The 25,532-nt window shown below is 41.3% G+C and overlaps 6 protein-coding genes across 7 annotated transcripts; all 6 read right to left on the reverse strand.

The window, feature by feature from the left end:
• Window positions 1–412: 412 nt before the first annotated feature.
• LOC115568252 (C-X-C motif chemokine 6-like) lies at window positions 413–1,988 on the reverse strand. 2 transcript variants are annotated; one of them, XM_030395362.1, is made up of 5 exons: window positions 1,934–1,988; window positions 1,360–1,484; window positions 1,069–1,183; window positions 777–854; window positions 413–618 (listed from the first exon to the last, which is right to left on the reverse strand). In XM_030395362.1, exons 2-5 carry the CDS (start codon window positions 1,424–1,426, stop codon window positions 540–542), a joined length of 339 nt encoding a protein of 112 aa, XP_030251222.1. In that variant the 5' UTR covers window positions 1,427–1,484; window positions 1,934–1,988; the 3' UTR covers window positions 413–539. The 2 variants fall into 2 exon arrangements, with proteins under 2 accessions (XP_030251222.1, XP_030251221.1); XM_030395361.1 differs by lacking the exon at window positions 1,934–1,988 and having other exon boundaries at window positions 1,360–1,555.
• Window positions 1,989–2,375: 387 nt separating this feature from the next.
• On the reverse strand, window positions 2,376–3,695 carry LOC115568248 (platelet basic protein-like). The gene is made up of 4 exons (XM_030395356.1): window positions 3,468–3,695; window positions 3,178–3,292; window positions 2,876–2,953; window positions 2,376–2,704 (listed from the first exon to the last, which is right to left on the reverse strand). Exons 1-4 carry the CDS (start codon window positions 3,532–3,534, stop codon window positions 2,626–2,628), a joined length of 339 nt encoding a protein of 112 aa, XP_030251216.1. The 5' UTR covers window positions 3,535–3,695; the 3' UTR covers window positions 2,376–2,625.
• A 3,000-nt stretch (window positions 3,696–6,695) lies between these two features.
• LOC115568251 (C-X-C motif chemokine 11-6-like) lies at window positions 6,696–7,971 on the reverse strand. The gene is made up of 4 exons (XM_030395360.1): window positions 7,774–7,971; window positions 7,482–7,596; window positions 7,181–7,258; window positions 6,696–7,022 (listed from the first exon to the last, which is right to left on the reverse strand). The coding sequence occupies exons 1-4, from the start codon at window positions 7,838–7,840 to the stop codon at window positions 6,944–6,946; spliced, it is 339 nt and encodes a 112-aa protein (XP_030251220.1). The 5' UTR covers window positions 7,841–7,971; the 3' UTR covers window positions 6,696–6,943.
• A 2,937-nt stretch (window positions 7,972–10,908) lies between these two features.
• On the reverse strand, window positions 10,909–12,232 carry LOC115568249 (C-X-C motif chemokine 6-like). Its single transcript, XM_030395357.1, has 4 exons — window positions 11,988–12,232; window positions 11,698–11,812; window positions 11,397–11,474; window positions 10,909–11,236 (listed from the first exon to the last, which is right to left on the reverse strand). The coding sequence occupies exons 1-4, from the start codon at window positions 12,052–12,054 to the stop codon at window positions 11,158–11,160; spliced, it is 339 nt and encodes a 112-aa protein (XP_030251217.1). The 5' UTR covers window positions 12,055–12,232; the 3' UTR covers window positions 10,909–11,157.
• Window positions 12,233–16,429: 4,197 nt separating this feature from the next.
• Window positions 16,430–17,588, reverse strand: LOC115568253 (C-X-C motif chemokine 10-like). Its single transcript, XM_030395363.1, has 4 exons — window positions 17,404–17,588; window positions 17,111–17,225; window positions 16,810–16,887; window positions 16,430–16,651 (listed from the first exon to the last, which is right to left on the reverse strand). Exons 1-4 carry the CDS (start codon window positions 17,453–17,455, stop codon window positions 16,600–16,602), a joined length of 297 nt encoding a protein of 98 aa, XP_030251223.1. The 5' UTR covers window positions 17,456–17,588; the 3' UTR covers window positions 16,430–16,599.
• Window positions 17,589–23,763: 6,175 nt separating this feature from the next.
• Window positions 23,764–24,939, reverse strand: LOC115568246 (interleukin-8-like). The gene is made up of 4 exons (XM_030395355.1): window positions 24,717–24,939; window positions 24,415–24,529; window positions 24,231–24,308; window positions 23,764–24,091 (listed from the first exon to the last, which is right to left on the reverse strand). Exons 1-4 carry the CDS (start codon window positions 24,781–24,783, stop codon window positions 24,013–24,015), a joined length of 339 nt encoding a protein of 112 aa, XP_030251215.1. The 5' UTR covers window positions 24,784–24,939; the 3' UTR covers window positions 23,764–24,012.
• Between the last annotated feature and the right edge of the window lie 593 nt (window positions 24,940–25,532).

Here is a 25,532-nt window from a genome sequence, read left to right on the forward strand (position 1 = left end):
TAAAAATCTGTGCAATCCTGATTGCATTGATCAGAATAAATGTATCCACCAGATTCTGACTGATAGTGAGTAGGCCTCTGACCTAAAATCCTTTTACACCAGAAACCTTGGAATCTTAATGTTAGGACTGACAGATATTTTCAGGAGTTTCTCCAAACGTGGACAGAGAGGAGCGTCCTGACAACGTAATACGCAATGAGATGTGATTATTGCACTTGCAGCCCTGAGCCACGTGGTAGCACTGTTGATATATGACACAGTATCAGAAAAGGAACCAATAACAATGACTCAATGCTTTCTTGATTATGTCTTTTATTATAAAAGAAACAAAATGGAGGAAACACTTGGTTCACAACACGTAAATGTATTTACAAAAGACAAAGGAAATAAATGGAGATATACTGTATGTGCACAAAAGTATAAATATATATAACTAAACAGAAAGCTTAATTTAGTTCACATTTTCTATCTTTGAAGGTGCGTTGTTGCAGTAAGAGGTCATCTGATCTTCTCACTGATTGAAGGAGTTACAGAGAGAGTCAGAAACGAGCTGTGCTGCTGCTGCCAGGGGTGGAGCTGAATGTAGTTGGTGAGGCTGTAGAGGCTTTCTGTCTGTTCCTAGAAATGACAATAAGACAAGAAGGACACACATTAGACACATTACAACAGTTTGGAGAGGAAATTATACCACTCATTACTGTTATTTTTAATCAACATTAACAGAAAGATCAACATCAGTCGTGTTTTCTGCAGATGGGTTCTCTAAATATACTCACATGATGTTTGCCACAAGCTTCTGCACCACTTTCCTCTTGGGGTCCAGGCAGTAGCGATAGCCGCTGTTTGAGGTGACACTGTTGAAATGGAAAGTAGAGTTGAGATGAGGAAAAAAAATGCACCAACATAATCATTTCTTTACCAGATGGATTAGATAAACAGGTACATCACTGATTAAGGCAGGCAGACTAATGGATAGGTGTGATTTCAGAGATTTCTGAGATGCCTTAAATGTGTGCTTGTATCTTTTTTACACATTCCCACAATATCAAAGATTTTAATGTATCTTACACAATCTCCACCCTGTTACAGAAGATGTTTGCTTGGAAAATCTGGACGTCCTTTACGTCAGAGATATTTAACGGTCTGACACCTGAGCACAGACACTGCTTTCCCGATTTGTCTTCTGGAGAGAAATACAAGGGAAAAAATAATGTAATTAAAATCACTGCTACCAAAACGTATTGAACATATCGAAAATAAATCTTTCTTTCTTTTACTTGTGTTGCCTGTCAACAAAACAAGCCTCATGTTGTAAGTAATGAAAATATAATTAAAGGTATAAAAAGTATAAGAACTTACGTTGGGCTTGAGAGATGCAGACAACGACAGCCAGGAGAAGAAAAACTTTCATGTTGCTGGTGGACATTGGTGAGTTCCTCTGTAGTCAAGATGACACTGGTGCTAGAAAGCAGCACTCAGATTCCCTAAGACAGTTCCATTTGTGCAGTTTCAGTTTGTAACAGGTCAACCAGTGAACTTGTTACTGCGTCCAAGTGCAAAGTGAGACAGCAGTATGTTCTGCTGAGTCATCATTCAGTTGTCATGACATCTACTGATACACATGCATCTACGTAAGAGGGACAGAGGAAACTTTTTTAAAAAATGTTTTCCTAATGGTTGAGAAATTTATGTTTGTTTTCTTTATAGTTATATTTTAGATTTTTAGCATTTGCAACATTTGTTTCTTTCATTAAAGAGCTGCTGTACTTTAGTATAATGGAGCTCATAAGTTGTGTTTCTTTTTTCTTACATTCTAAGTTATAATAAGTTATAAACCTAATGCAGTACAACTATTTTTGAGTGAATACACAATTGAGAGACAGAGATTTAATAGACCAACAGATTATGTCAAGCGTCCAACTTTTGTCCTTACATGTTGATGTGTAGCTCTGATTGTTCATCCCGTGACTGTCGTGACAAAGTCTCCTTCAGCACCTGATGTGTCCGTAATGATGAAAGACACATTGCGTGTACGGTCACAATGAGCCGGGAACTTTCCCCAATCACCCTGTCAGTCAGGAAATGACACAGACCTACTAAAAAAGTAGATTGTGTCTGAAGGGGCCTGAATACATATCCTGCAGATGCTGAGTGATTGTGAGTATGCCTCTGACCTTTTAGTGAAATCCTCTTACATCAGAAACTTGTGGATATTAGGACTGACTAATATTTTCAGGAGTTTCTCCTGACTTGAGCTTCATTACAATTCAGTATTGCATGAGATGTATTTCTTGCATTGGCAGGCCTGAACCACAAGGCTACACTGTTGACATATGAGACAGTATCAGAAAAAGGAGCAGATAACAATGACTCAATGCTTTCTTGGTTATGTCTTTTATTATAAAAAACAGGAATGAACAAAACACTTGGTTCATAACACTTAAAATGTATTTACAGAAGTCAAAGGAAATAAAACGGAGATTGACTGTAAGTGCACAAAAGTATAAATAGAAGATAAATAAACAAAAAGCTTCATTCAGTTCACATCTGCTTTCTTCGAAGGTGCTTTTGTTGCAGTAAGAGGTCATCTGAGCTTCTCACTGATTGAAGGAGTTACAGAGAGATTCAGAAACGAGCTGTACTGCTGCTGCCGGGGGTGGAGCTGATCGTAGTTGGTGAGGCTGTAGAGGCTTTCTGTCTGTTCCTAGAAATGACAATAAAACAAGAAGGACACAGATTAGACACATTACAACAGTGGTGAGAGGGCATTATGTCACTCATTACTGTTGTTGTCTAATACACATTTACTGAAAGATTAGTTAGTTCAGTTAGATCAGTTGTGTTTTCTGCAGATGGGTTGTGTAAGCATGCTCACATGATTGTAGCCACGAGCTGCTGCACCACTTTCCTTTTGGGGTCCAGGCAATAGCGAAAGCCACTGTTGGTGGTGACACTGTTGAAATGGAAAGTAGAGGTTAGATGAGGAGAAAAGAAACACCAACATAATCATCTCTTTACCAAATAGAGTAGATAAAAAGATACATCACTGATTAAGGCAGGTAGACTGATGGTTAGGTGTGATTTCAGACATTTCTGATATGCCTTAAATGTGCAGGTCATTGTCGCGTTATCATTTTTGCATATTTCCACAATATTAAAGATTTTAATGTATCTTACACAATCTCCACTCTGTGACAGAAGACGGTTGCTTGGAAGATCTGGACGTCCTTCACGTCAGAGGTATCTAACCTCTTGACACTTGAGCACAGACACTGCTTTCCCAATCCGTGTCCTGGAGACAAATACAAGGAAAAATTATGTAATTAAAATCACAGTTACCAAAACATATTGAACATATAAAAAATAAATCTTTCTCTCTTTTACTTTTGTTGTCTGTCAGCAGAGCAAGCCTCACCTTGTAAGCAATGAATGTATAAAGTAAAAGTATAAAAAGTGTAAGAACTTACGTTGGGCTTGAGAGATGCAGACAACGACAGCCAGGAGAAGAAACACTTTCATGATGCTGGTGGACATTGTTGAGTTCCTCTGTAGTCAAAATGACACTGGTGCTAGAAAAAGAAATCTTGGTACGTGTGGCAAAGATGATAGATAGAGGCTGTAATAATTGCAGCTGAGAGATTAGCTACACAGCAAAATCTGTTGACAGAAGAACTGTGATGGGTCGAGGCAGAGGGTTGTCTTAAATAGTCTCTTGACACGTGAATCATCCTTCCTGTGTTAACGGGATTTTTTTCCGAGACGGGAAAGTGAAACTCAAAAACCACAAGAAAAAAAAATCAGTCAGTCTTTCCTTCCTCCCTGGTTATACTTATAACTTGACCTGATTTTTGATTAAATAAAGATGAAAGTATATTTAGATATTAGGAATGGAAGTAAGAAGTCCATGTAAAATTAAACATTTACATCAAACTAACTCTGTACATGCCTGAACATTTTGCACACTTTATTTACTTCAGTACAATGAAGACGAAAAAGCAAACTGCAATTACAGACTAAAGAAAACGTCATTGTTAATATTACATTACATTAATTTCCTGCCAATACTATATTCAATTTTTGCATCCATATCCTACACACTGGACCTTTAATGATGGGCATTTACGGCAGGCCCCTTCTCATGAGGAAATGAAACTTCATGAATTGAAGAAATACTGTCTGTTTCATGGAACTGACTCTTTTCTGCAGATAGTTCCTTATTATTGGAAAATGCAGCCACTCTGACTTGTAATCTTGTGTTATGGTGAGCCTTTCTATCTCTTATCACTGCCCCTTATCAGACTTGTCTGAGCTCACTGTCCGCTGGAATCCAGCTGCATCTTCCTCACTTCGATGAATGATGACAGCACAAGTCTGGAATCTAATATGTCAGAATTTGGATGTTGCGGCTTTATGTTGATGGTATTTCTTGGTGTCTATCTAGTAGGCCTGCATGATATGAGGAAAATCTGCGATGTGCGATAACACTTTTCAATATTGCGATGACGATATAACTTGCGATAAATAAACAAATATTCAAGGTTGCATATCATTAACTATACAGTTAATAATGGCTAACGTTAGTTTTGGATTGTTCGTGTAGGTCTTTATGGTTGTATTGCAGGTGGTACCTGTGTTTGTAACACGTCTCTCCTGAGTCCAAAATAAGACCATATAGCAGTGTGACGGAGCAGCTCCGTCGGTGTTAAATCATCCCGTAATTCATTCCCTTAACTGTTTAGTAGCGTGATCAAGGGTGCACAGTTTTTCGTCCTACTATTTCCTGGATACATACATACATACTCACACAATCAGCACACACTCAGTGCTGTTTCTTTTCACCACAAGGACTTCATCGGCCACATTTTCATCGCTTTTCTCTCCTCCCTCAGCCATCATAACTGATGCCGATTCATTTTGTCAGGGTAGCTAACGGCTAGCTGGGACTTCATCTGATTGGCCCCTGTATCCAGGGCTCCGTCTGATAGGCTAAATGTTGGAATGCTCACGGTGCATGCATGGTGCATATAAACCAAATGATTTTTCTTATTCATCGCCTGTCAGGCAGTCTTTGCACATGGAGTTGCACTGGTGCACATGTTCATATTGCGATTACAATGAAAATTTGGTTTATCGGGCAGCCCTACTTTCCACACAGCTCAATGTTATTGGATCTGCTGTTGCGTATAGGAATATCCTAATCATCTGTAAACTATTACTATAGTGAAGGACAACATCCTGTCTATTGATGGGTCTATACCACTTTTTCATGTCTGATACTGATAAGGGAACACTGAGTATCCGCCGATACTCATATCAATCCGATAAGCCTTTCCCCCTCTCTTAAACAACAAAGCCACATCTGTATGGAATCATTTGCTTAACCTATTAATAATATGCTTAAAGTAATAATCTCGCAGATTTTCATGTTAATGAATATCTGTTAAAGCTAGGGTCTGTAATGTTGTTCAGAAACACATTTTGTTATACTGGGTGAAATGATCCTGCTATCCTGAGAGTAGTCAATACATTATGTATTCAGAAAAAGGAACGAAAATAATTGGACTTCTGTGGCAGCTGCAGGACTGAGAAGAACTTAGAGGAGGTGCCACTTTCAAATCTCGCTAGCTCTCTTTCTAGCTCTCCAGGATTGTAGACCCTAGCTTTAAGTCACTATCGCCATACTGCTACTATTTAGCAGTTTTTGAGGGCACATTATCACATTTTCTTGCACTTTTAGCCATTGTAGAGGCCATTTTTGCAACCTTTCTTTCATACATGGGGACACAATGGTCCACCATTGAACAGCGTTCAAAAGTCATACCCTAAAGTCATTCTTGAGCAAAAGTCAAGATGTGTTTGAATGTTACTTTGGTTGCTGTATCATAGGCAACTGGACTTGTTTCAGTTTCTTGAAGACGTTTCCCCTCCCATCCAAGTTGCTCTTTCGGTTCTGACTAATTGGAGGGGAGTTACAGCCTTTTAAACCCTGTGTGAGAGCGTCCTAACAGAGTCGTTAAGGCCACGTGCAACCCATGAGTTTTAGACTCAGTAGATTCACTTGTTTGTCTTTGACCCAACCAGCCTTAATGTGGGTTGCTAAGGCGAGGTGAGCCAGGTGTGAATGATGTGTTTCTATGTGGGGAGAGAACTCAGTATAGCATTATAGGTAGGTGATAAGAAGTGTCTTAGGCCACCTCCTCTGTTCAAAGACGGTCGTTCAGGTTTTACATAGATGGATTCTTTTACTCCTCTTTCAAACCATCTGTCTTCTCTGGCCAAGATGTTTACATTGTTGTCCTCGAAGGAACTGTTATTCTCCTTCAGATGTAACTGGACAGCCGAGTCTTGACCTGAGGAGTTGGCTCTCCTGTGGTTTATTGAGAGGTTTTTTGTCTCCCCAGTGTAAAAATCTGTTCAATCCTGATTGCATTGAACAGAATAAATGTATCCACCAGATTCTGACTGATTGTGAGTAGGCCTCTGACCTAAAATCCTTTTACACCAGAAACCTTGGAATCTTAATGTTAGGACTGACAGATATTTTCAGGAGTTTCTCCAAACGTGGACAGAGAGGAGCGTCCTGACAAAGTAATACGCAATGAGATGTGATTATTGCACTTGCAGGCCTGAGCCACGTGGTAGCACTGTTGCTATATGACACAGTATCAGAAAAGGAACCAATAACAATGACTCAATGCTTTCTTGATTATGTCTTTTATTATAAAAGAAACTAAATGGAGGAAACACTTGGTTCACAACACGTAAATGTATTTACAAAAGTCAAAGGAAATAAATGGAGATATACTGTATGTGCACAAAAGTATAAATATATATAAATAAACAGAAAGCTTAATTTAGTTCACATCTTCTATCTTTGACGGTGCTTTTGTTGCAGTAAGAGGTCATCTGAGCTTCTCAATGATTGAAGGAGTTACAGAGAGATTCAGAAACGAGCTGTACTGCTGCTGCCGGGGGTGGAGCTGAACGTAGTTGGTGAGGCTGTAGAGGCTTTCTGTCTGTTCCTAGAAATTGCAATAAAACAAGAAGGACACACATTAGACACATTACAACAGTTTGGAGAGGGAACTATGTCAATCAACACTGTTATTTCTAATCAACATTTACTGAAAGATTAACATCAGTAGTGTTTTCTGAAGATGGGTTCTGTAAATATACTCACATGATGTTAGCTATGAGCTGCTGCACTGGTCTCCTCTTGGGGTTCAGGCAAAAGCGCAAGCCGCTGTTGGTGGTGACACTGTTGGTATGGAAAGTAGAGGTGAGATGAGGAAAAAAAAAGCCCAACATAATCATCTCTTTACCAAATGGAGTAGATAAACAGATACATCACTCATTAAGGCAGGTTGACAGATGGTTAGGTGTGATTTCAGAGATTTCTGATACGTCTTAAATGTGCAGGTCATTGTCACATTATCTGTTTTGCATATTTCCACAATATTAAAGATTTTAATGTATCTTACACAATCTCCACTCTGTTACAGAAGACAGTTGCTGGGTAGATCTGGACGTCCTTTATGTTGGAGGTATTTAACGGTCTGACACGTGAGCACAGACACTGCTTTCCCGATTTGTCTTCTGGAGAGAAATACAAAGGAAAAAAAAACAATGTAATTAAAATCACAGCTGCCAAAACATATTAACATTTAAAAAATAAATCTTTCTCTCTTTTACTTTTGCTGCCTTTCAACAAAAAAGCCTCATGTTGTAAGTAATGAAAATATAATTAAAGGTATAAAAAGTATAAGAACTTACGTTGGGCTTGAGAGATGCAGACAACGACAGCCAGGAGAAGAAACACTTTCATGATGCTGGTGGACATTGTTGAGTTCCTCTGTAGTCAAGATGACACTGGTGCTAGAAAAAGAAATATTGGTACGTGTGGTAAAGATGATAGATAGAGGCTGTAATAATTGCAGCTGAGAGATTAGCTACACAGCAAAATCTATTGACAGAAGAACTGTGATGGGTAGAGGCAGAGGGTCGTCTTATATAGTCTGTGTTGACACTTACATCATCCTTCCTGTGTTCACCGGAATTTTTGTCAGACTGGAAAGTGAAACCCAGAAACCACAAAACAAAAAAGGCACTCAGACTTTCCACTGTCCCTCTCCCACTCGTCTTGGGCAACTAATGAATTAACCTGATCTTAGATTTAATAAAGATAAAAGTATATTTAGACATTAGGTATGGAAGTAAGAAAAAGAAATTAGTAATGTAACATGTGTGGACTGTAAACCTCCACGTATAGTGTACTGACTAACTAAATGTAATAACACTGTACATGCCTGGACATTTTGTACACTGTATGTATTACAGTACAATGAAGAACCAAGATCAAAAGGCAATTACATATGAATGAAAATTAGGGCTGTCAAACGATTTTTTAATTGCGATTAATCGCATTTTGTCCATAGTTAACTCGCGATTAATCGCAAATTATTCGCAATTTTTTTGGCACATTTTTTTCTCTTCTAAATGTACCTTAATGTATTTTTTCATGTTGTTAATACTTTTAACAACATGAGAAAGGGCAAACATGCTTGCTTTATGAAAATGTTTATTCAACACTTCATGCAGGAAAATAAAAGGCTAAAAAAATATCCCCTTACCCTAAATGGGATCAAAACATGGTGATGTCTGCTTTTGGCGAAGGGGGGGGCGGTGGGCTCTCTGCATCTCCTAAGTGTTTGGCTTGCAAATGATATTTGAGACTCAACGTACTTCAATGGTAACTAATTTCATGTCGACAGTACGTGCAGATAACTTTTGTCCTATCGACCGAACCATCTGACATGTTCTGTTTTGAAAGTGAATTTGCTGTTCATAAGTCCTTTCTCCATTTCCTTTCGCTTTCGCTTCTCAGTCCACCGTGTTTTTCCCGAATGCCAACCCTGCTTCTTATTCTTCTGATTCCCTTACTTATTCTTCTGCCAGCCTCTTGATCAAGACTACAGGTACCGTCGACGGCCGTAAATCATACAATGCGCGTTTCTTTTTTTTTCAATACCGAGCATTAAAAAAATTAATGGCGTTAAGAGGATGTTGCGTTAACGACAGCCTCTAATGAAAATATAACTTTTAATATTACTGTATATTTCAGTTCTTTCATAATATATGCAATTTTGTCTTAACATACCTGAACGTAAATGTTCTAAAGTATCAAAACAATTGTTTTGGCAATAAATGAATCAAGTGTCAAAAGTACAAGTTAAAGTAAAATGTATGTCTACATATAATAAGATGTATGAATACACTGTAGCCTATGCTATGGGATGAACCAGTACTGGCCTGGCTGATGGTCAGATCTGATATTCAGCATTTTTCTGATTGTCAGTGTATGTTTATCTGATTGCTGAGAAAATAAATGTATTAAACAATGCACCATTATGGCTTCTAACGCAGCATGTAATCTGCAAAGTAACTAGTAAAGAAAGTTATCAAGTAATTGTAGTGGAGTATAAAAGTGCACTATTTGCCTTCAAAATGTCGTGGAGTAGAAGCATAAAGCAGCAGAAAATCGGAATATTTAAGTAAAGTACAAGTACCTCACTTAAGTATTCTACCTGCGTAAATCTACTTGTTACATTCCATCACTGCCGATGGCTGTTGACTGATTTGTGAACTGAAGAACTGGTTGTAAGAATGGTGCGAAACTTCAAAGGACTTAAAGTCTTGTGAAAAGAAGCTAAAAGTAACTTTCTGTATAATTGAAGTGTGATTCATGAGTGCTGACTGTAGTTGCACCCAAAATGTGTAACTATCCCCCTTTAAATTCAAAAGGTGACACTGACTTCTGTACTTAACTTTCCTCATATATAAAAGTTTTTTTTACCTGCACAGTTACTGTCAAACTCTTGAATAGGTGTTCGTTAATTAGTGGTCTACATGAGGACCATTTTCAAATTCTTTGGTTCCCTCAGTAACCCAGTGATCTATTAGTTTTGTTTTTTAACAAGAGTCATTCTCCAGCAGATTATTTGCAGCACTCAGTTTGCCTAGAACAGTTCTATTTGTGCAGTTTCAGTTTGTAACAGGTCAACCAGTCAGCTCGTTACCACGTCCAGTTGTGAAGTGAGAAATCAGTATGTTCTGCTGAGTCATCATTCAGTTGTCATGAAATCTACTGACACACATGCATGTAAGTAAGCGGGACAGACGAAGCAAAGAGGGATGTTATATTTCATTTTTTCTAATGTTTGTTAAATATGTTTGTTTTCTTTATAGTTATATTTTAGATTTTTAGCGTTTGCAACATTTGTTTCTTTCATTAAAGAGCTGCGGTAGTTTAGTATCATGGAGCTCATAAGTTGTGTTCCTTTTTCTTACATCCTGAGTATACATTATAAACCTAATGCAGTACAACTATTTGTGAGTGAATACACAATCGAGACACAGAGATTTAATAGACCAACAGATTATGTCAAGCGTCCAACTTTTGTCCTTACATGTTGATGTGTAGCTCTGATTGTTCATCCCGTGACTGTCGTGAAAAAGTCTCCTTCAGCACCTGATGTGTCCGTAATGATGAAAGACACATTGCGTGTACGGTCACATTGAGCCGGGAACTTTCCCCAATCACCCTGTCAGTCAGGAAATGACACAGACCTACTAAAAAAGTAGATTGTGTCTGAAGGGGCCTGAATACATATCCTGCAGATGCTGAGTGATTGTGAGTATGCCTCTGACCTTTTAGTGAAATCCTCTTACATCAAAAACTTGTGGATATTAGGACTGACTAATATTTTCAGGAGTTTCTCCTGACTTGAGCTTCATTACAATTCACTATTGCATGAGATGTATTTCTTGCATTGGCAGGCCTGAACCACAAGGCTACACTGTTGACATATGACACAGTGTCAGAAAAAGGAGCAGATAACAATGACTCAATGCTTTCTTGGTTATGTCTTTTATTATAAAAAACAGGAATGAACAAAATACTTGGTTCATAACACTTAAATGTATTTACAGAAGCCAAAGGAAATAAAACGGAGATTGACTGTGAGTGCACAAAAGTATAAATAGAAGATAAATAAACAAAAAGCTTCATTCAGTTCACATCTGCTTTCTTCGAAGGTGCTTTTGTTGCAGTAAGAGGTCATCTGAGCTTCTCACTGACTGAAGGAGTTACAGAGAGATTCAGAAACGAGCTGTGCTGCTGCTGCCGGGGGTGGAGCTGATCGTAGTTGGTGAGGCTGTAGAGGCTTTCTGTCTGTTCCTAGAAATGACAATAAAACAAGAAGGACACAGATTAGACACATTACAACAATGTTGAGAGGGCATTATATCACTCATTACTGTTATTGATCTCATAAACATTTACTGAAAGATTAACATCAGTTGTGTTTTCTGCAGATGGGTTGTGTAAACATGCTCACATGATTGTAGCCACGAGCTGCTGCATCACTTTCCTTTTGGGGTCCAGGCAATAGCGAAAGCCGCTGTTGGTGGTGACACTGTTGAAATAGATAGTAGAGGTGAGATGAGGAGAAAAGAAACACCAACATAATCATCTCTTTACCAAATAGAGTAGATAAAAAGATACATCACTGATTAAGGCAGGTAGACTGATGGTTAGGTGTGATTTCAGACATTTCTGATATGCCTTAAATGTGCAGGTCATTGTCGCGTTATCGTTTTGCATATTTCCACAATATTAAAGATTTTAATGTATCTTACACAATCTCCACTCTGTTACAGAAGACGGTTGCTTGGAAGATCTGGACGTCCTTTACGTCAGAGGTATCTAATCTCTTGACACTTGAGCACAGACACTTATTTCCCAATCCATGTCCTGAAGACAAATACAAGGAAAAATAATGTAATTAAAATCACAGCTACCAAAACATATTGAACATATAAAAAATAAATCTTTCTCTCTTTTACTTTTGTTGTCTGTCAACAGAGCAAGCCACACCTTGTAAGCAATGAATGTATGAAGTAAAAGTATAAAAAGTATAAGAACTTACGTTGGGCTTGAGAGATGCAGACAACGACAGCCAGGAGAAGAAACACTTTCATGATGCTGGTGGACATTGTTGAGTTCCTCTGTAGTCAAGATGACACTGGTGCTAGAAAAAGAAATCTTGGTACGTGTGGCAAAGATGATAGATAGAGGCTGTAATAATTGCAGCTGAGAGATTAGCTACACAGCAAAATCTGTTGACAGAAGAACTGTGATGGGTCGAGGCAGAGGGTTGTCTTAAATAGTCTCTTGACACGTGAATCATCCTTCCATCCATATCCTACACACTGGACCTTTAACGAGGGCATTTAGGGCAGGCTCCTTCTCATGAGGAAATGAAACTTCATGAATTGAAGAAATACTGTCTGTTTCACAGAATTCACTCTTTTCTGCAGATAGTTCCTTATTATTGGAAAATGCAGCCACTCTGACTCATAATCTTGTGTTATGGTGAGCCTTTCTATCTCTTATCACTGCCCCTTATCAGACTTGTCTGAGCTCACTGTCTGCTGGAATCCACCTGCATCTTCCTCACCTCGATGAATGATGACAGCACAAGTCTGGAATCTAAACTTTCAGTTTTCGGATGTTGCAGTTCTATGTTGATGGTATTTCTTGGTGTCTTTCCAGACAGCTGAATGTTGTTGAATCTGCTGTTGCGTATGGGAACACCCTAATCATCTGTAAACTCTTACTGTAGTGAAGGACAACATCTTGCCTATTGATGGGTCGACACAACTTTTTCACGTCTGTTACCGGTAAGAGAACACTGAGTATCTGCAGATACCCATATCGATCCAATACAGCTTTTCCCTCTCTTATCAACAACAAAGCCACATCTGTATGGAGGCATTTGCTTAACCTGTTAAAAACACGCTTAAGGTAATAATCTCGCAGATTTTCATGTGATTGAATATCTGTTAAGTCACTATCGCCGAATGAGGTAGCACTATGATGATTGAGCCTATGGCCCACTGATGAAAGCCCTTACATTTGCTTTAATACGCGGGATGCACAGAGATGTACACTGGAGAGTGAAGAGTATTTATGATGAAGGTATCAATGACAATCAAAAACAAGTTGCTGTTTTCTCCTGTCTCCTGTCTGAGCTCCAGATGTCAGTTGTGAAACTAAGTTTGTCAATGTTTTCCAAACATTTCAAAATGAACCCGCACACTTATACCATTTTTCCATTACATCCGCTGGCCGGGTTCTACCTGGTTTGACTGGCTGCAGTCAGGGTTTTGCTTTTCCAGTATAAGTGGCCTACCTGCTTGAAGGTGTGTCTTAAACCAATGATGCTTTTGCCCCGATCCCTGTAATACTATCGAAGAATAACCAAGAACAAAGTTTCAGGAACAAATTCAGTTAGAAGCACATTTTATTTCCTATAACTTTTTCACAAAAAAAGGCTCCCGTTATTTAGTCAAAAGCTTTTATTATGAAGCAGCATTACAGGAAACAGCAGTAACTAAACATGACTTCTGAAACAGCTGAAAATGAACACAACGAAGCAGTAAAACACAGCAGATGTTTGAAAGTACAAGCAGGACGAGAGAAACTGAAGAACGTCAGTTAGAAGCTACAAAAGCACTGAGAGCTGAACACAGACTTTTAAAAACTTCTTTCTCTCAGGTTTCCTGCACAGACATGAGTTGAGTATCGATTTTAAGAGGAGAGGGTGCTTGTTATGGCCTGGATGCAGTCGCAGTGCAGCACTGTTTGACTCGGCGCAGCCAAACGTGCTGGTGCAGAAACAGATGACATCATCACTCAAGCACACTCCAGCTAGTCACGTGATACATGCTGCTCTTTACAGCATGTTTCATTTAGTTTAAGCATTTATGGGAGCGTTTAGGCTAATAAATCGGATTGGATTATACATTTTCACTTCTCAGATATCTGATCAAGTGATTTGGCCAATATCAGACCGATACAGTTACCATCGGATTGGAACATCCCACATCTATTCTGGTAGAATAATATTTACCAAAGGTTTGCTGTCAAGTTTTGTAAAAGTTTTTATTTTCATTAAATAGCCCACTATCCTTTACTGTATGTGTGAGGCATACTTAAACTTCCAGAGTCTGTTTGTGTGTCCTTGTATTGCTTAGGTTACTTTCTAGGCATGAGAATCTCTTCATACGGTCACATAGTGACATTAAACAGATGTTCACTTCCCATTTGGTGTCAAAAAGCTGTGGTCCCCATGAGAAACACTGAAAGACTGCAGGTTTACACGTGAAAAAGGTAAGAATTAGGGTCAAGGTTAGGTGAACTAAATCACCAAGGAATGAAAGGGAACTAATACCACTGTGTGTGTGTGAATGTGTGTGAGTGAGTGAGTGTGTGATATGGGTTTAGAGGATGACAGCCTATGAGACTGATCCAATCTAACCCACCCCTGTCAGAGTTGAGACAGGAATGCTGTCAGACCTGTAGTCTCAGAGTCTGCCTTCACCTTCGGTGTCCTCTGGTATCTTATACATGTAAGTACTAGTACGAGCCGTTAAGGAAGTCTCTGAGACTCCTTACTGTGCGTTAAGATCGAAAGCGCACAAAGAGGGAAATCCACCTTGTCCGCCTTGTCCACTCCACCTAAGTCGCTTAAGTCGCTTTTGTCACCCTGTTTGTTCTTGCTTCTAAATTTAAAGGGCCCGCACGCCACTCACGTTAAACACCACCATGCAACTACTGCTGTAGCACAGCCCATCCATTTACCGACATCTTTGATCAAGGAAAGTTACTTGATGGAAAGTTACTTGATAAAGTCATTAAATAGCATGCTAGCAGGCCACGTTGCAACGCTAGTATGCAGTCATTTCTCTCCTTTCTTACATACATATTACACAATTAAAAGCTCACCAGGCAAACCAACAATTCTCTGCCTGAGCCGGGCCCTGACTGGTCGGGTCAGTATTTCCTCCACTCTCCTTGGGCCGGGCCCTTGATCTAGCATTTCTGTGTGTGTTATTTTTTTTTTTAAATAACTCAAAATAATGACTGTATTTCCAGCTACAACACGCGCATCTCTCTCCTCCCTCCACGTTGTTTGTGTTTGTGTCGCTGCGTGGTCTAACATGTCAGTGTCCTCATGCTGAAAACGTGACTTGTTGCATGCGTGACATCACTCCCCGAGATGAAGAAGAAAGCAAAAATATGACAAAAATAATAGTAACGCAAAATGACTTAAGTAAGTAATTTAATGTGATTACTGGTTTGGAAATATTGACGCATTGGATTACTCGTTACTGAAAAAAGTGGTCAGCTCATAATTAGTTAATGTGTCTTTGTCGAGTACGTTAAGTGCGGCACTTGTTGCATTATTCATTAAGATAATTCTTAACATGTCTGTAGTTCAAAAAACTCAGAATTGTAGTGGAGAATGTCAGTTTTAACAGCCCACGTATTAACAAATTGTCGGGTTTAAATCGGGCTTGGGCTCGGGCTCATAATTACAGTTAATGTGCCTGGGCGGGCCGGGCTCGGACACAACATGCACAGGCTCGGGTCAGGTCAGGCTTGATTTTGTGGGCCCAATCTAAACTCTGATCTCTATATGCGAACACGGTCAAATCATAGAGGACCGGGTGTTCTGCTATGGCAGCAATCAACATTTCCAGCGCCATCTCGGAACGAATGTTTGGTAGAAACCAAAATTACTGAGGTTGTCTTCTTGGACCGACCTTACCGAGGGACGACAGCAGAACGAGTCATCCCCATTGGTTATCGCATGGCTTTTCCACCTTTTCCAACTAGACGCGTCATAGCTCATTACATAAAGTTGGAGGATTTTAAACTTTTTTTCCCCTCCTTATTTGCCTATTCCACTTTTCCCTCCTTCTCCGCCTGGCTCCCAATAGAAAATGAATGACTTCTGGGATCATTTTCCTCTTTATGTGCCTTTGGTCTGAACGTACGGTTAGAGTGTAACTCCCTCTGATATTTAAAACTTGGCAACAGTGGCAACTCATAGAAAGTTGTAATGCTTTTATTGTGAAACCATTCCAAAACCTGATGAATATGATAATTGTTTTATTTTATTTGTCAGAACTCTGTACTACACACTCAAAACAAACTGTTACTAGTTACCATTTAGGATGGGATGTTGAGGGCCCATTATCACGTTTCCTTGCACACTTGGCCATTGTAGAGGGCATTTTTGCTGCCTTCCTTTCAAACATGGGGACGCAATGGTCCATCAGTGAGTAGGCCTTCTGACCTACCTATTTGTGAAATCTCCTTACATCAGAAACTTTGAGATCTTAACGTTAGGATTGACTGATATTTTTCAGGAGTTTCTCCAAACTTGGACAGAGAGAAGCGTCCTGACAACTTAGTACACAATGAGATGTAATTCTTGTACTAGCATGCCTGAACCACAAGGTTGCACTGTTGATATATGACACAGTATCAGAAAAGGAACCAATAACAATGACTCAATGCTTTCTTGATTATGTCTTTTATTATAAAAAAAACTGATATATACTGTATGTGCACAAAAGTATAAATAGAAGATAAATAAACAAAAAGCTTCATTCAGTTCACATCTGCTTTCTTTGAAGGTGCTTTTGTTGCAGTAAGAGGTCATCTGAGCTCTTCACTGATTGAAGGAGTTACAGAGAGCTGATCGTAGTTGATGAGGCTGTAGAGGCTTTCTGTCTGTTCCTAGAAATGACAATAAAACAAGAAGGACACAGATTAGACACATTACAACAGTGTTGAGAGGGCATTATGTCACTCATTACTGTTATTTCTAATCAACATTTACTGAAAGATCAACATCAGTAGTGTTTTCTGAAGATGGGTTCTGTAAATATACTCACATGATGTTAGCTATGAGCTGCTGCACTGGTCTCCTCTTGGGGTTCAGGCAATAGCGCAAGCCGCTGTTGGTGGTGACACTGTTGGTATGGAAAGTAGAGGTGAGATGAGGAGAAAAAAAGCCCAACATAATCATCTCTTTACCAAATGGAGTAGATAAACAGATACATCACTCATTAAGGCAGGTAGACTGATGGTTAGGTGTGATTTCAGATATTTCTGATACGTCTTAAATGTGCAGGTCATTGTCACATTATCTGTTTTGCATATTTCCACAATGTTAAAGATTTTAATGTATCTTACACAATCTCCACTCTGTTACAGAAGACAGTTGCTGGGTAGATCTGGACATCCTTTATGTGAGAGGTATTTAACGGTCTGACACGTGAGCACAGACACTGCTTTCCCGATTTGTCTTCTGGAGAGAAATACAAAGGAAAAAAAAATAATGTAATTAAAATCACTGCTGCCAAAACTTATTAACATATCAAAAAAAAATCTTTCTCTCTTTTACTTTTGCTGCCTTTCAACAAAAAAGCCTCATGTTGTAAGCAATAAAAAATATAATTTAAGGTATAAAAAGTATAAGAACTTACGTTGGGCTTGAGAGATGCAGACAACGACAGCCAGGAGAAGAAACACTTTCATCTTTTTGAGTTCCTCTGTAGTCAAGATGACACTGGTGCTAGAAAAAGAAATCTTGGTACGTGTGATAAAGATGATAGATAGAGGCTGTAATAATTGCAGCTGAGAGATTAGCTACACAGCAAAATCTGTTGACAGAAGAACTGTGATGGGTAGAGGCAGAGGGTCATCTTAAATAGTCTGTGTTGACACTTACATCATCCTTTCTGTGTTCACTGGAATTTTTGTCAGACTGGAAAGTGAAACCCAGAAACCACAAAACAAAAAAGGCACTCAGACTTTCCACTGTCCCTCTCCCACTCGTCTTGGGCAACTAATGAATTAACCTGATCTTAGATTTAATAAAGATAAAAGCATATTTAGATATTAGGTTTGGAAGTAAGAAAAAGAAATTAGTAATGTAACATGTGTGGACTGTAAACCTCCACGTATAGTGTACTGACTAACATTGTAATAACACTGTACATGCCTGGACATTTTGTACACTGTATGTATTACAGTACAATGAAGAACCAAGATCAAAAGGCAATTACATATGAATGAAAATTAGGGCTGTCAAACGATTTTTTAATCGCGATTAATCGCATTTTGTCCATAGTTAACTTGCGATTAATTATTCGCAAGTTAACTATGGACAAAATGCCGATTTGTGGCACATTTTTTTCTGTTCTAAATGTACCTTAATGTATTTTTTCATGTTGTTAATACTTTTAACAACATGAGAAAGGGCAAACATGCTTGCTTTATGAAAATGTTTATTCAACACTTCAAATCATGCAGGAAAATAAAAGGCTAAAAAAATATCCCCTTACCCTAAATGGGATCAAAACATGGTGATGTCTGCTTTTGGCGAAGGGGGGGCGGTGGGCTCTCTGCATCTCCTAAGTGTTTGGCTTGCAAATGATATTTGAGACTCAACGTACTTCAATGGTAACTAATTTCATGTCGACAGTACGTGCAGATAACTTTTGTCCTATCGACCGAACCATCTGACATGTTCTGTTTTGAAAGTGAATTTGCTGTTCATAAGTCCTTTCTCCATTTCCTTTCGCTTTCGCTTCTCAGTCCACCGTGTTTTTCCCGAACGCCAACCCTGCTTCTTATTCTTCTGATTCCCTTACTTATTCTTCTGCCAGCCTCTTGATCAAGACTACAGGTACCGTCGACGGCCGTAAATCATATAATGCGCGTTTCTTTTTTTTTCAATACCGAGCGTTAGAAAAATTAATGGCGTTAAGAGGATGTTGCGTTAACGACAGCCTCTAATGAAAATATAACTTTTAATATTACTGTATATATGTATATATATATTCGCCCCTGATGAAAGTCATACTACCAAGGACGTGCACGTCGCCCGGATCGGCGTCACCGGGGCCCCACCCTGGAGCCAGGCCCGGGGTTGGGGCTCGCAGGCGAGCGCCTGGTGGCCGGGTCTCTGCCCACGGGACCCGGCCGGGCGCAGCCCGAACGAGCAACGTGGGCCCGCCCTCCCGTGGGCTCACCACTCGCGGGAGGGTTCAGAAGGGGCCGGTGCAGAGGGATATGGGTGGCGCCCCGGCGGCCCGATCCCCGGATGGTGACTCTAGCCATGGGGACATGGAATGTCACCTCACTGGGGGGGAAAGAGCCTGAGCTGGTGCGGGAGGTTGAGCGGTACCGACTAGAAATAGTCGGTCTCACCTCCACGCACAGCCTGGGCTCTGGAACCCAACTCCTTGAGAGAGGCTGGACTCTCTTCCACTCTGGAGTTGCCCGCGGCGAGAGGCGGCGAGCTGGTGTAGGCTTGCTTATAGCCCCCCAGCTCAGCCGCCATGTGTTGGAGTTCTCCCCGGTGAACGAGAGGGTCGTTTCCCTGCGCCTTCGGGTCGGGGATAGGGCTCTCACCGTTGTCTCGGCTTATGGGCCGAACAGCGGTGCAGAGTACCCGGCCTTCTTGGAGTCCCTGGGAGGGGTACTGGAGAGTGCTCCAACCGGGGACTCCGTCGTTCTCCTGGGGGACTTCAACGCCCACGTGGGCGATGACAGTGTTACCTGGCGGGGTGTGATTGGGAGGAACGGCCTCCCCGATCTGAACCCGAGTGGTGTTTTGTTACTGGACTTCTGTGCTAGTCACAGTTTGTCCATAACTAACACCATGTTCAAGCATAAGGGTGTCCATATGTGCACGTGGCACCAGGACACCCTAGGCCGGAGATCAATGATCGACTTTGTGGTCGTGTCATCTGACCTCCGGCCGTATGTCTTGGACACTCGGGTGAAGAGAGGGGCTGAGCTGTCAACTGATCACCACCTGGTGGTGAGTTGGATCCGCTGGCGGGGGAGGAAGCTGGACAGACCTGGCAGGCCCAAACGTATCGTGAGGGTCTGCTGGGAACGTTTGGCAGAACCCTCTGCCAGGGAGATCTTTAACTCCCACCTCCGGGAGAGCTTTGACCAGATCCCGAGGAAGGCTGGGGACATAGAGTCCGAATGGACCATGTTCTCCACCTCCATTGTTGACGCGGCTGTCCGGAGCTGTGGCCGTAAGGTCTCCGGTGCCTGTCGCGGCGGCAATCCCCGAACCCGGTGGTGGACCCCGGAAGTAAGGGTTGCCGTCAAGCTGAAGAAGGAGTCCTACCGGGCCTGGCTGGCCCGGGGGACTCCTGAGGCAGCTGACGGGTACCGGCAGGCCAAGCGTGCGGCAGCACGGGCAGTCTCGGAAGCAAAAACTCGGGTCTGGGAAGAGTTCGGGGAGGCCATGGAGAAGGACTACCGGTCGGCCTCGAAGAAATTCTGGCAAACCATCCGGCGCCTCAGGAGGGGGAAACAGTCCTCCACCAACACTGTTTACAGTGGAGGTGGGGAGCTGTTGACCTCGACTGGGGACATCGTCGGGCGGTGGAAGGAATACTTCGAGGATCTCCTCAATCCCACTGACACGCCTTCCATTGAGGAAGCAGAGGCTGGGGACTCAGAGGTTGACCCATCCATCACCCAAGCCGAAGTCACTGAGGTAGTCCGTAAGCTCCTCAGTGGCAAAGCACCGGGGGTGGATGAGATCCGCCCTGAGTACCTCAAGTCTCTGGATGTTGTGGGGCTGTCTTGGCTGACACGTCTCTACAGCATCGCGTGGCAGTCGGGGACAGTGCCTCTGGACTGGCAGACCGGGGTGGTGGTCCCCCTATTTAAAAAGGGGGACCGGAGGGTGTGCTCCAACTATCGGAGGATCACACTCCTCAGCCTCCCCGGGAAAGTCTATTCCAGGGTACTGGAGAGGAGAATTCGGCCGATAGTCGAACCTCGGATCCAGGAGGAACAATGCGGTTTTCGTCCTGGCCGTGGAACACTGGACCAGCTCTATACCCTCCGCAGGGTGCTCGAGGGTTCATGGGAGTTTGCCCAACCAGTCCACATGTGTTTTGTGGACTTGGAGAAGGCATTCGACCGTGTCCCTCGTGGCATACTGTGGGGGGTGCTCCGGGAGTACGGGGTCGGGGGCCCTCTGTTAAGGGCTGTGCGGTCCCTGTACTGCCGGAGCAGGAGCCTGGTTCGCATTGCCGGCAGTAAGTCAGACCTGTTCCCAGTGCATGTTGGACTCCGGCAGGGCTGCCCTTTGTCACCGGTTCTGTTCATTACTTTTATGGACAGAATTTCTAGGCGCAGCCACGGGCCGGAGGGGATCTGGTTCGGGAGCCAATGGATCTCGTCTCTGCTTTTCGCGGATGACGTGGTCTTGTTGGCTCCTTCGAGCCGGGACCTCCAGCATGCCCTGGGGCGGTTTGCAGCCGAGTGTGAAGCGGCTGGGATGAGAATCAGCACCTCCAAATCCGAGGCCATGGTTCTCGACCGGAAAAAGGTGGCCTGCTCCCTCCAGGTGGGAGGAGAGTTCCTGCCTCAAGTGGAGGAGTTTAAGTATCTTGGGGTCTTGTTCACGAGTGAGGGAAGGACGGAGCGTGAGATTGACAGACGGATCGGTGCAGCGGCCGCAGTAATGCGGTCTTTGTATCGGTCTGTCGTGGTGAAGAGAGAGCTGAGCCGAAAGGCGAAGCTCTCGATTTACCAGTCAATCTACGTTCCGACCCTCACCTATGGCCATGAACACTGGGTCATGACCGAAAGAATAGGATCCCGGATACAAGCGGCCGAAATGAGTTTCCTCCGCAGGGTGGCAGGGCGCTCCCTTAGAGATAGGGTGAAGAGCTCTGTCACCCGGGAGGAGCTCAGAGTAGAGCCGCTGCTCCTCCACATCGAGAGGAGCCAGCTGAGGTGGCTCGGGCATCTGTTTCGGATGCCCCCGGGACGCCTCCCTCGGGAGGTGTTCCTAGCATGTCCCTCCGGGAGGAGACCCCGAGGAAGACCCAGGACACGCTGGTGTGACTATGTCACTCAGCTGGCCTGGGAACGCCTTGGGGTCCTCCCGGAAGAGCTGGAGGCAGTATCCGGGGAGAGGGAAGTCTGGGTGTCCCTGCTCAGGCAGCTGCCCCCGCGACCCAGCCCCGGATAAGCGGAAGAAAATGGATGGATGGATGGACTGTATATTTCAGTTCTTTCATAATATATGCAATTTTGTCTTAACATACCTGAACGTAAATGTTCTAAAGTATCAAAACAATTGTTTTGGCAATAAATGAATCAAGTGTCAAAAGTACAAGTTAAAGTAAACTGTATGTCTACATATAATAAGATGTATGAATACACTGTAGCCTATGCTATGGAATGAACCAGTACTGGCCTTGCTGATGGTCAGATCTGATATTCAGCATTTTTCTGATTGTCAGTGTATGTTTATCTGATTGCTGAGAAAATAAATGTATTAAACAATGCACCATTATGGCCTCTAACGCAGCATGTAATCTGCAAAGTAACTAGTAACAAAAGTTATCAAGTAATTGTAGTGGAGTATAAAAGTGCACTATTTGCCTTCAAAATGTCGTGGAGTAGAAGCATAAAGCAGCAGAAAATCGGAATATTTAAGTAAAGTACAAGTACCTCACTTAAGTATTCTACCTGCGTAAATCTACTTGTTACATTCCATCACTGCCGATGGCTATTGACTGATTTGTGAACTGAAGAACTGGTTGTAAGAATGGTGCGAAACTTCAAAGGACTTAAAGTCTTGTGAAAAGAAGCTAAAAGTAACTTTCTGTATAATTGAAGTGTGATTCATGAGTGCTGACTGTAGTTGCACCCAAAATGTGTAACTATCCCCCTTTAAATTCAAAAGGTGACACTGACTTCTGTACTTAACTTTCCTCATATATAAAAGTTTTTTTTACCTGCACAGTTATTGTCAAACTCTTGAATAGGTGTTCGTTAATTAGTGGTCTACATGAGGACCATTTTCAAATTCTTTGGTTCCTTCAGTAACCCAGTGATCTATTAGTTTTGTTTTTTAACAAGAGTCATTCTCCAGCAGATTATTTGCAGCACTCAGATTCCCTAAAACAGTTCTATTTGTGCAGTTTCAGTTTGTAACAGGTCAACCAGTCAGCTCGTTACCACGTCCAGTTGTGAAGTGAGAAATCAGTATGTTCTGCTGAGTCATCATTCAGTTGTCATGAAATCTACTGACACACATGCATGTAAGTAAGAGGGACAGACGAAGCAAAGAGGGATGTTATATTTCATTTTTTCTAATGTTTGTTAAATATGTTTGTTTTCTTTATAGTTATATTTTAGATTTTTTGCATTTGCAACATTTGTTTCTTTCATTAAAGAGCTGCTGTAGTTTAGTATCATGGAACTCATAAGTTGTGTTCCTTTTTTCTTACATCCTGAGTATACATTATAAACCTAATGCAGTACAACTTTTTGTGAGTGAATACACAATCGAGAGACAGAGATTTAATAGACCAACAGATTATGTCAAGCGTCCAACTTTTGTCCTTACATGTTGATGTGTAGCTCTGATTGTTCATCCCGTGACTGTCGTGACAAAGTCTCCTTCAGCACCTGATGTGTCCGTAATGATGAAAGACACATTGCGTGTACGGTCACATTGAGCCGGGAACTTTCCCCAATCACCCTGTCAGTCAGGAAATGACACAGACCTACTAAAAAAGCAGATTCTGTCTGAAGGGGCCTGAACACATAACCTGCAGATGCTGAGTGATTGTGAGTATGCCTCTGACCTTTTAGTGAAATCCTCTTACATCAAAAACTTGTGGATATTAGGACTGACTAATATTTTTAAGAGTTTTTCCTAACTTGAGCTTCTTGAAAATTCAGTATTGCATGAGATGTATTTCTTGCATTGGCAGGCCTGAACCACAAGGTTACACTGTTGACAAATGACACAGTATCAGAAAAAGGAGCAGATAACAATGACTCAATGCTTTCTTGGTTATGTCTTTTATTATAAAAAACAGGAATGAACAAAATACTTGGTTCACAACACGTAAATGTATTTACAGAAGTCAAAGGAAATAAAACGGAGATTGACTGTAAGTGCACAAAAGTATAAATAGAAGATAAATAAACAAAAAGCTTCATTCAGATCACATCTGCTTTCTTCGAAGGTGCTTTTGTTGCAGTAAGAGGTCATCTGAGCTTCTCACTGATTGAAGGAGTTACAGAGAGATTCAGAAACGAGCTGTACTGCTGCTGCCGGGGATGGAGCTAAATGTAGTTGGTGAGGCTGTAGAGGCTTTCTGTCTGTTCCTAAAAAATAACAATGAAACAACAAGGACACACATTAGATCATCATCATGTCACTCATTACTGTTATTTCTAATCAGTATTTACTGAAAGATTACCATCAGTAGTATTTTCTGAAGATGGGTTCTGTAAATATACTCACATGATTGTAGCCACGAGCTTCTGCACCACTTTCCTTTTGGGGTTCAGGCAATAGCGAAAGCCGCTGTTGGTGGTGACACTGTTGAAATGGAAAGTAGAGGTGAGATGAGGAGAATAATTGTTGTCCTTGTTGCTTCATCACTTTTGTATATTCCCACAATATTAACTATTTTAATGTATCTTACACAATCTCCACGTTGTCACAGAAGACGGTTGCTGGGTAGATCTGGACGTCCTTTACGTCAGAGGTATCTAACCTCCTGACACTCGAGCACAGACACTGCTTTCCTGATCCATGTTCTGGAGAGAAAGACAAGGGAAAAAAAAATAATGTGATTAAAATCACAGCTACCAAAACATATTGAACATATCATAAATAAATCTTTCTTTCTTTTACTTTCGCTGCTGTAAACAAAACAAGCCTCATGTTCCAAGTGATGAAAATACAAAGTAAAGGTGTGAAAGTATAAAAAGTATAAGAACTTACGTTGGGCTTGAGAGATGCAGACAACGACAGCCAGGAGAAGAAACACTTTCATGATGCTGGTGGACATTGTTGAGTTCCTCTGTAGTCAAGATGACACTGGTGCTAGAAAAAGAAATCTTGGTACTTGTGGTAAAGATGATAGATAGAGGCTGTAATAATTGCAGCTGAGATATTAGGCTATCAAGCAAAATCTGTTGACAGAAGAACTGTGATGGGTCGAGGCAGAGGGTCGTCTTAAATAGTCTCTTTTGACACTTACATCATCCTTCCTGTGCTCACGGGAATTTTTCTGAGACTGGAAAGTGAAACTCAAAAACCACAAAAAAAAGAACCACGCAGTCTTTCCACCTTCTCTGGTTATACTGTTAATTTAACCTGTTCTTAGATTTGATTAGATTAGATTTTAAAAGTATGCATGAATATTAATAATAAATATTATGTATTGAAATAAGAAAATAAAAAAAGTAGTGTAATTTGTGTAAGCTTTAAACTTTTTACATCAAACAAGCACTAACATTGTACATGCCTGGACATTTTGCACACTTAATTTACTTCAGTACAATGAAGAACACAGATCCAAAGGCAGTTACACACTAACGAAATCATCATTATTAATGTTACAGTATATTCTGTTTCTTTCAATACTGTATTTAATTTGTGCTCCCAAATCCTACACATCAGACCTTTAATGATGACATTTGGGTCGTGTGTTTTAATTTCTCACTTCCACCTATTTGCAATATAAAGTCAACACAGATGATGTCATATGTTCCTGTTGAGCCAAATTGAGTTGATTGCATATTATACTGGGGTTCA

Source organism: Sparus aurata, chromosome 18 (assembly GCF_900880675.1).
Source record: "Sparus aurata chromosome 18, fSpaAur1.1, whole genome shotgun sequence".
In the NCBI taxonomy this organism is placed as follows: domain Eukaryota; kingdom Metazoa; phylum Chordata; class Actinopteri; order Spariformes; family Sparidae; genus Sparus; species Sparus aurata.

Excerpts from the sequence above, each read along its gene's own strand:
- LOC115568246 (XM_030395355.1), bottom strand. The coding sequence starts at position 24,783 with ATGTCCACCAGCATCATGAAAGTGTTTCTTCTCCTGGCTGTCGTTGTC. Across the intron at positions 24,530-24,716 it reads CTGCATCTCTCAAGCCCAAC|AACATGGATCAGGAAAGCAG; the intron begins GTAAGTTCTTAT and ends CTTTCTCTCCAG. Across the intron at positions 24,309-24,414 it reads TGTGACAACGTGGAGATTGT|TGTCACCACCAACAGCGGCT; the intron begins GTAAGATACATT and ends CCATTTCAACAG.
- LOC115568252 (XM_030395362.1), bottom strand. The coding sequence starts at position 1,426 with ATGTCCACCAGCAACATGAAAGTTTTTCTTCTCCTGGCTGTCGTTGTC. Across the intron at positions 1,184-1,359 it reads CTGCATCTCTCAAGCCCAAC|AAGACAAATCGGGAAAGCAG; the intron begins GTAAGTTCTTAT and ends ATTTCTCTCCAG. Across the intron at positions 619-776 it reads AAGCTTGTGGCAAACATCAT|GAACAGACAGAAAGCCTCTA; the intron begins GTGAGTATATTT and ends TGTCATTTCTAG.
- LOC115568251 (XM_030395360.1), bottom strand. The coding sequence starts at position 7,840 with ATGTCCACCAGCATCATGAAAGTGTTTCTTCTCCTGGCTGTCGTTGTC. Across the intron at positions 7,259-7,481 it reads TGTAACAGAGTGGAGATTGT|TGTCACCACCAACAGCGGCT; the intron begins GTAAGATACATT and ends CCATACCAACAG. Across the intron at positions 7,023-7,180 it reads CAGCTCATAGCTAACATCAT|GAACAGACAGAAAGCCTCTA; the intron begins GTGAGTATATTT and ends TGCAATTTCTAG.
- LOC115568248 (XM_030395356.1), bottom strand. The coding sequence starts at position 3,534 with ATGTCCACCAGCATCATGAAAGTGTTTCTTCTCCTGGCTGTCGTTGTC. Across the intron at positions 3,293-3,467 it reads CTGCATCTCTCAAGCCCAAC|GACACGGATTGGGAAAGCAG; the intron begins GTAAGTTCTTAC and ends ATTTGTCTCCAG. Across the intron at positions 2,954-3,177 it reads TGTCACAGAGTGGAGATTGT|TGTCACCACCAACAGTGGCT; the intron begins GTAAGATACATT and ends CCATTTCAACAG.
- LOC115568253 (XM_030395363.1), bottom strand. The coding sequence starts at position 17,455 with ATGAAAGTGTTTCTTCTCCTGGCTGTCGTTGTCTGCATCTCTCAAGCC. Across the intron at positions 17,226-17,403 it reads CTGCATCTCTCAAGCCCAAC|AAGACAAATCGGGAAAGCAG; the intron begins GTAAGTTCTTAT and ends ATTTCTCTCCAG. Across the intron at positions 16,888-17,110 it reads TGTAACAGAGTGGAGATTGT|TGTCACCACCAACAGCGGCT; the intron begins GTAAGATACATT and ends CCATACCAACAG.
- LOC115568249 (XM_030395357.1), bottom strand. The coding sequence starts at position 12,054 with ATGTCCACCAGCATCATGAAAGTGTTTCTTCTCCTGGCTGTCGTTGTC. Across the intron at positions 11,813-11,987 it reads CTGCATCTCTCAAGCCCAAC|GACATGGATTGGGAAATAAG; the intron begins GTAAGTTCTTAT and ends ATTTGTCTTCAG. Across the intron at positions 11,237-11,396 it reads CAGCTCGTGGCTACAATCAT|GAACAGACAGAAAGCCTCTA; the intron begins GTGAGCATGTTT and ends TGTCATTTCTAG.